The 9,299-nt window shown below is 33.4% G+C and overlaps 1 protein-coding gene across 1 annotated transcript; it reads right to left on the bottom strand.

The window, feature by feature from the left end:
- Positions 1-4,553: 4,553 nt before the first annotated feature.
- Positions 4,554-8,918, bottom strand: LOC132529154 (NKG2-A/NKG2-B type II integral membrane protein-like). The gene is made up of 6 exons (XM_060165469.1): positions 8,732-8,918; positions 8,242-8,340; positions 7,705-7,758; positions 7,027-7,178; positions 5,017-5,117; positions 4,554-4,701 (listed from the first exon to the last, which is right to left on the bottom strand). Exons 1-6 carry the CDS (start codon positions 8,916-8,918, stop codon positions 4,581-4,583), a joined length of 714 nt encoding a protein of 237 aa, XP_060021452.1. The 3' UTR covers positions 4,554-4,580.
- Between the last annotated feature and the right edge of the window lie 381 nt (positions 8,919-9,299).

Raw genomic sequence — 9,299 nt, 5'->3', positions numbered from 1 at the left:
ATGATAGATTCACAAAAAAATAAAGAGAAGAGAATCAAAACATACCACTATGGGAAATTATCAATTCACAAACAAATGCAGCAAGAGAAAGAGAAAAGAACAAGGAAACTACAAAAGATCCAGAAAACAATAAAATGGCTTAAGTAAGTGCCTGCCTGTTAATAATTACCTTAAATGTAAATGGATTGAATTCTCCAACCAAAAGGCATAGAGTGACTGGATGGATAAGAAAACTGAGACCCAACTACATATATACGTATAGGGACTCACTTCAGCTTTGAGGATTCACTTAGGCTAAAAGTGAAGGGATGAAAAACGATATTCCACAGAATTGGAAACCAAAATAAAGAAGGGGTAGTGATACTTATAACAAACAAAATAGAATTTAAACAAAAATGGTAACAAGAGCTAAAGAAAGTCATTGCATATAATGATAAAAGAGTTATTCATCAAGAAGATATAACAATGCAAATATACATTGTTCATACAATGTTCATTGCAGCACTATTTACAATAGCCAGGACATGGAAGCAACCTACATGTCCATTGACAGATGAATGGATAAAGAAGATGTTGCATACACATACAATGGAATATTACTCAGCCCTAAAAAGAAACGAAATTGAGTTATTTGTATGTGGTGGATGGACCTAGAGTCTGTCATACAGAATGAACTGTCAGAAAGAGAAAAACAAATACCATATGCTAACACATATGTATGGAATTTTTTAAAAAATGGTACTGATGAACCTAGCAGTGGGCCAGGAATAAAGACACAGACATAGAGAATGGACTTGAGGACACAGGGTTGGGAGGGGAAGCTGGGGCAAAATGAGAGAAGTATTGACATATATACACTACCAAATGTAAAATAGCTAGTGGGATATAGCTGCATAACACAGGAACATCAGCTCCGTGTTTTGCGACCACCTAGAGGGGTGGGATAGGGAAGGTGGGAGGGAGGCTCTAGAGGGAGGGGATATGGGGATATATGTATGCATATGGCTGATTTGCTTTGTTGTACCACAAAACTAACACAGCATTGTGAATCAATTATACTCCAATAAAGATGTATATATAAAAAAAGAAACCCTTATTCTAGGTGAAAACCTGGATATGCAGAAGGGAAAGAAGAGTTGTAAGAATTATGTGGATATATTTAATGGATATCGAGTCGACAAAATATTAACAATAAAGTTTCAAATTTTAAAATATATATTTGTATTTGAATTCAAGGGAGCAAATACGGCATAAGCAGTAAATAAAGGTAGAAGGTAGTTATGTCTTTTCACTTTTCGAGAAAGGGTAAAGGTATTAATTTGTAGACTTTAATGAGTTAATAATTTATGCTGTAAAATGTGGGGCACTAATAACATATTTAAAACATTAAACTGACAACAGAGGATAGTTAAAATAGTTAAAATAGTTATTGTGAAAGATAAAAAGAAAACAACAAAAGAAGTGGAGTTCAAAGAAATGGTAGCATTCATCTCTGATTAAGGATAACTATATTATACTTAATTAATTATATATACATACAATACATACTTATATATAAATAATATATGTAAATATATCTTATAATAATTTAAAAATTATGTTAAATATAGAGTAACTTCCAATTTAAATTCTAAGAATATTTAAAATAACTGTTCACTATCTTAATGAGAAACTCCTTTAACAAAAGCCTAAAGAAAGAGGAAAGTAAAAAGATGAAAAATATACCATGCAACACAAGCCAGTAGAAAATTGCTATAGTTAGTATACTGTTATAATAGAAGGCAAGAGCCGTCTTGGAAATGATGAAGCATGTTTCATAATGATAGATAGAGTATCTAAACTATTAGCAATGTTTTCTAAAAAATCTTTATGTACTTAATAATACAAGTTCAACATAAGTTTGAAAAAAGTGAACTATTACAAATAGAGATTTAAACGATTCTCTCTCACTGCTTACAAACAAGCAGATATCAGTAAGGCTAAAGAAAGATTTAAACTAGACAACTAATCAATACATATATGTAGAACACATACTATATACTAGTATGGACTATTCATATTTTTTTACATAGAAATTTTCAAAAAATACACTATAAATCATATTTCCAAGCATATTCATATAAAAATATAGAAGTGATGTCACTGCAGTAGCCGCTAGGCAAGTTTGGCAAGTGGGCACTTGAAATGTGGGCATTCAATTTTAATTAGTTAAAAAAATAATATTTTAATATTGGTTCCTCTTTCACACCAGCCACTTTTAACAAAGATGTGGAATATTTCTAGCTTCACAGAAAGTTCTCTAACCAAACAGAATGCTCTTTACTATATGCAGAAGTCAATAACCAAAACTTTGAAAATCCTTATATGGTGTTAAATTCAGTAATAAATGTCTAAGTAACAGATGGACCATAGAAATGACCACAATGAACGTTCAAAATTTTTATAAGAATTACAAGGAAAATATAAAACCAAATGTCTGTCTTGTGAAGTATTGATTGCCTTAAATGCTTACCTTACAAACTAAATAAAACAAAACAAAGCAGAAATCCAAGCATGCATCACAAGAAACTAAAAATGGAAAAGCTAAATTTAGGTGAAATTAAAACCAAATGAAGTAGAAGGAAGAAAACAATAAATAGTACAAAATCAAGACAAAGAACAAAATTACAATAGAGAGGAACAAGGCCAAATGTATTCTCATTGAAAGCATTTAATAAAATTGATAAAAGACTGCTGAAAGAAAGGTGAGGAGAGGGAATCCCTGATGGTTCAGTGGTTAAGACACCACGCTCTCACTGCCGAGGCCCCGGGTTCATTCCTTGGTCAGGGAACTAAGAGTCCACAAGCCATGCGGTGTGGCCAAAAAAAAAAAATTTGAGAAGAAACAAGTCTTTTATGTCTATAATAAATATGGGGATACCATGTGGTTTTTACAGATAAAAAAAGCAATATTATGAAAACATTTTAGTATCTATAAAAAATAGAAAAATCCTAAATTGAAAATTACCAAAATGCATCACAAAAAATAGAAACCTGAGTAAACCTAACACATATTGTAAAGAAATTGAGTTCGTTATATAAACCTTCCCACAAAAAAGTTCTAGAAGCTCAGATGGCACTAGTAATGAATAATAACACTTGAAAACGTAGCAGTACTCTTTCACAAAGGTCCAGGTAAAAGAAAAGGAAATGCTTCCTAAAAATAGCCTTGGTAACAACTTGTCAAGTACATAACGTAAATGAAAACTCAGTCAAATTTCTTTGGGAACACAGATAAAGAAAAACTTCAGCTTGACCTAGATATAATATATGCATTGATTTTTTAAAAAAGGACAACACATGATCATTGTGATTTTACTTCAAAATGCAAGACTGGTTTAACATATGAAAGAAATAAAGGTAATTTACTTCATAATCATTACACAGAGAAAACGTTTATCATTCCAACTGATGGAAAAACAATACAAATGTAACGTCAATTGATTATAAAATTTGTTTGAAAAATGAGAATATTATGGAACTGTTTTCATATGAGAAACTTATGATGAAAAAAACCTTAAGATGAATCTCATATTGATGAAATACTGAAAGCTTTTCCTCGAAAATAGAAAAGGATACATATAGAACCTTTACTGTACCTTCTATTCGACATTGAAAATAAAATCCTAGCCTATAAAAATAAGTCAAGAAAAAAAATTGCATCTGGAAAGAAGAAATAAAGTGTGATTATTTACAAATGCAAGAGCTGTTATATAAAAATCCAGAAGACTATATATTTGAAATGACAGAATTAATACATAAAGTCAGAGAAATCATTGGCTATAAGACCAATATGTAAACCTCATTGTATTACTGTTTACAGCAGCAAAACTTACTAAAAATTTTCAAATGAGGATGTCATTTACAAAAGCATGAGAGTGAAATACCAATGTATCTTTAAGAACTCAATATAGAAAAATACAAAATATAATAGGGAGAATTTAAAGAAAACCTAATTCATAGAGAGATAAAGCATGATATTGACTGGAAGAGCCAATATTGTAAAGATGACTATCTTTACAAATTACTTTGAAGATTAAATGCAATCCCAAACATAATTCCAGGATTTTTTTTAAAAACAGCTTTATTGAGGTGTAATTTACATGGCATAAAATGTATCCACTTAAAGTGTATAAATCAGTGATTTTTTTCTTTAGTATATTCACAGAGTTTACAACCATCAACAGTAACAAACTCTAGACGTTTTCATCGCCCCCAGAAGAAACATAGTAACCATTAGCAGTCATTTTCCAATCCTACCTCTGCTCAGCCCTTGGTAACCAGCAATCCACTCTCTGCCTCTAGAATAGGTTTCCCTCTTCTTGATATTTCATATAAATGGACTCACACAACATGCGATCTTTTACAAAGGTTGAAGGCCATAAAAATAATGTAGAGTAAAAACAGCCAGACACAAAAGTAACGATATCTATATTTTTTGGTGCGCATATTATATTTCAAAATAATTCATTTTAGAATTTATACAATCATAATATTATTTCCATTTCATAAAAGTTAAAGTTACTCAACAGCATCCAAACTCACGTTTTCTCGAGCTGATCCTTGCAATTATATGTATGTGGAAGCTCACAACTGTCTGATCTAATGCCATCTGAATAGAGCAGAGCACAGTTATGTTCATCAGGTGATGTGTCTGTTATACTGTAATGGAAAAAAAAGCACAATTCTGTTATATCATATGAGGACAACTCATGAAACAATAGCATTTTCCATGTCACTGTAATAAAAGCTATTTTGAAAATGGGTAATGATATTTTAATATAATTTTAGTAAGAGATTGTTATTAGGGAAATGGGTTATTGAAGAGCCCATTCTTTAATAACTATATCAACATTTTATTAACTTTCAACATCCTCCTTCATCTTTCTATAATTCAACTAAAACAAATGTTTTAATATTATTCTTAAAATTTTTAATCTTTTCCTCCTCTATACAGTATTATTTTTAAAAACTTACTGTAGTTTGTAAGTTGAACCATTTAGCCACATCCATGGATGATCACGGCCTTTACGAAAGACTGAAATCCATGACATAATTGATAGGGACATCAGGAATTTCTAGCCAAAAATAAAGAATTTTCACTTAAATAGTCGTCATGAAAGATTTTTATTAATTTTTCAAAGGCAAGTAGTGTGTTCTTTCATAGGATCCTTAGTTTTCTGAACAAAATGAGTGTTAAGAGTCTCATCTAACACTAAAAATATATTAAAGTTCAAAGTTTTAATACTGCCAAATACATTATCCAAGGTCAGTACTTTTGATGTAAAATTAACTCAAACAGTTATGCTTAGCAGTTTCACTGTTTTTCTTAGGTTAATAAGGAAAATTCTGATTCATGTAATTCAACTGTTACCCATGTTGTCAAAACTAACACAGCAAGGCTTTAAATAAGATTTTAGATTCTGTGACATCCATTTCTCAGGATACTGTGACCATATCAATGGATTTCTCCTCTATGTTTCTCAGAGTTTCGGTTTTAGAAGGAAATTAAGGGAATGAAATTGAGAAAATAAGTGACACGAAAGCCAAAGATTTGGTTTCCCGGGGCTCACACCGTTCTTTGACTAGATCAACCCCCAATCACTCTGTTTCTGTGTTGCTAGAATCTAAGGGACCAGACAAGGAGTCAGAGACTCATTTCTCTCAGCTGCGCCCAGTTAAGTACAACTGTAAACACTGGAACTAATGAAAGACACAAGTCAAGGAGAACTCTGAAAGGTGGAAAGAGAAAGGCGAAATGGTTTGCGACCCTGGGGTTAAGGAACAACTATTAGGGGCATCTTATATCCACCACCCAACCGAAGAAAGTGACCAAGGCCTGCTGCTTCCCAACACCCAGCCTAGCCATTCCTCCTTGGTGTTGAGGGGAATCCTGTGGGCGACACCAGGTGAGCCTTACAAGGTGATCCAGCAGGACACCTGCTAACAAGAAGCAGCCAGAGTAAGGGCTTCTCCTCCCCCTCCACCGAGAGATACCAGAGTTGGGGGGTAGGGGTGGAGGTGGGACCAGCGAAGGGGATCCCATGACTAAAAGTACTGAACCCAGGAAGCCTCTTTATATCTGAGGGCATAAGACTCCATCTGTAACCAGAGACATTGGGTAGATTGGATTTTAAATGTTATATTTACATAATGAGCAGTGGAAATTTACAAACTACACATAAATGCAATAATATGGATGAATTGCAAAAATAGCATATGGGGGTGAGAGGAGACAGGAAGAAAAATGCATACTCTATGATTCCATGTATATGAAGTTCAAAAACAAGCAAAGAGGGGCTTCTCTGGTGGCGCAGTGGTTGAGAGTCCACCTGCCGATGCAGGGGACACGGGTCCGTGCCCCGGTCCGGGAAGATCCCACATGCCGCGGAGCGGCTGGGCCCGTGAGCCATGGCCGCTGAGCCTGTGCGTCCAGAGCCTGTGCTCCGCAATGGGAGAGGCCACAACAGTGAGAGGCCCGCGTACCACACACACACACACAAAAACAACAACCAAGCAAAGAGATTCTATAATATCAAAAGTCAGGACAGTGGGTATACACGGAGGGTGGAGAAGTGATGAGAGAATACAGAGGAGTGGGGCTGCTATGAAGTGGAAACTTCTATTCCACGATCTGATATGCAATTACATGGTTCTATACATATTGTGATCAATATGCAAAATCATGATATGTTTATTTTCCTTTATATATTGTAAAATTAAATAGCACAGTTTATTTTAGAAAATAATAGCATTTGTAGAAACATGTTTTTTTTATGAAAAGCAAGAACTGGAAATTATCAAACGTGTATTAATGGTATAAAAATATAAATAGAATATCATAAAGTTGTATTCTGTTGTTTAATGGAACATTAATAGGCCTTAAACAAACTGCAAATATGTACAAAACCACAAGTGAATCCTAGCAAATATAATATTGACTGAATCAAGCCTTTAACAAAGTGTTTGCAACATTTAGTATCTTACCTTTTCTTCTTCATTATCTATATAAAGCAGAGTAGAGTTCTTAGCAGCACAGGCCGTCACACTCTCATGCCATGTTTTTTTTTCCAAATGAATACAATAGCAATTGTTGGAACATGTAAACCACTGTTTTGGACAATGACCAGCATGACATTCTGAAGAAAGATTGTGAATTATTATCTAAAAACAATTTGAATTAAAAAAAATGAAAACTAACTTACATATATGCATAGGTATAAATATACATGTGTGTATATATATAAAACACATCTATGCACCCTCAAGGCTGGTGCATATAAAACAAACCACACTCATACATTCACAGAAGTGTCAGTCTCTCACCCCCCAATTTATGTCTCCGTATAAAGCAAACACACAGAAATAGCCACTCTTTACATGTCCTGAAAATCAAGAAATGAAACCTCTGTTTTAGAATAGCAAAATTATTTGTCTCTTATCATATTACAGAGGGAGGAAATTTGAGCCAGTGGCAACAGTGGGTATGGTGATCATATTGTTGCATAGGGAGAAACACTCTCCTATAATCATTATTTATGAATATTTGTTGCCATATTTTGTAATTTATGTTCAACCCCAAAATCTATTCTTATTTTCACTAGCCTAAGATAGAGACAAAATACAAACTGTATTTATATCAGAACTTTGAAAATCATTATGTACCTTTCTGGAGCCTTTTTATCGGAGAGGAGTTATTCTGCTCCCGTATTGCAGTAGCTACAAAATTAATCATTATAAAAGTTAATATTGATCTAAATAAATCATAATGATTGTAGTTTCTGAGTTGAAATTTGGTTTATTGCTTAGGATTGGAATAATCTGGAATAAAATTGATTTTACCAAGAAAAATTAAGTAATGAAGATTTGGTTGAAAAAATATTTCAAAAGCCTAAAGGAACAGATCACCATCTCTTATAGTATTTGTTTTAACCAATCTCAAGAATTAATTTGTATTTCTCAATAAGATCTTTCAATATCCTAAAGCATGCTTTTGAGGTATGAAATCAGAATATACATATACATACTCTCTGTAATTATTGTGTTGTATACTTTTGACAAATTCAGAATAACCATTCCACATTTAGTCTAAATGCATACATTTTAATGAGATGCCCATTCCATAATATTATGAAGTGTTTAGAGGCACTGACCATCATTAAAGTGTAAAGTTCCCTTACAATTTTTCAAAAATCTACTTACAGGGAGTAAAAACTATCATTGTTACCACACTGGACATCAAAACAAGGCAGATGATTCCCAGAACCCCAGCAATGAGCTTCTCTGGAGGTGATGGTAAATCTGCAGGGAAAGAAAAGGAAACACTGAGAAAAGAGTGATGGTGACAGTTGTTTAGAAAGTTTACAAACAAGAGAACCCACATAAACAGGGAGTTATATACATAAACTTGGACCCCAAGCCCATTTCTACCACTATAATCTTTCTCTCAGAATATACCTTTGCATTTTCAGCATATATAACGCTTCATGAGTTGTTGATCAAAGACTACAAATTACAGCAATGCCAGAATAAAAGTAGTCCTCCAATTTCACATTAGAATCCCATCTCCAACTTTAAGTTCTGTTCCTCAAAATGAAAAATATGTGAACTTATCCCCTACTCTTTCTCCAACCTCTGTACTCCAACTGCATATCCTAGAACAGTTCCATCATGTGACTATTAAATGCTTTACCTTTGCAGTGGTAGTTCTTGTCATTCCCTCGAAGATTCTGAGAAGCATTTTGAAGATTTAATTCTGCATAGGTTATTTCCTGCTCAGTTATTGAAATGGAACTTTTAGTGCCCTTAGGTTTTATTTGTTGCCTCTTTGAGTTCTTGGCTACCTTCAGTTCTGCATAGGCTACTCCTTGGTTATTCATCTCTGCAGCTGAATTATGTCAGACAGTGCTCTAAGTGTACTTAGGAATGAATGGTGTATATAAGATGAGATTCCCTAGTACAGTAAAATGGGCGGGGTAGAGTCTAGTGCTCACTTCGCAGTAGAACAATCTTAAGGCCTGGTTTTAAATTCCTTAGAGCTTTAAACAAGTGTCTCATGGTAGAATACTTTTTTTGTAAGTTATTCTACATTTGACAATATATTTTTGGTTGAAACAATGAAAAGCAATAAATTAGGGAGGAGTAAAGAAGTTCATGACTAATAATATCCTACTCAGATTCCACAGAAATATTTTAACACCATTATAATGCTTGTATTAAAATTAAAATGTTTTATTAGAAAAGAGAGATTCACCTATATT

This window comes from Lagenorhynchus albirostris, chromosome 11, assembly GCF_949774975.1.
Source record: "Lagenorhynchus albirostris chromosome 11, mLagAlb1.1, whole genome shotgun sequence".
Classification (NCBI taxonomy): Eukaryota; Metazoa; Chordata; class Mammalia; order Artiodactyla; family Delphinidae; genus Lagenorhynchus; species Lagenorhynchus albirostris.
The sequence above is the reverse complement of the archived record's forward strand: the minus strand, read 5'-3'. Positions and strand labels throughout refer to the sequence as shown.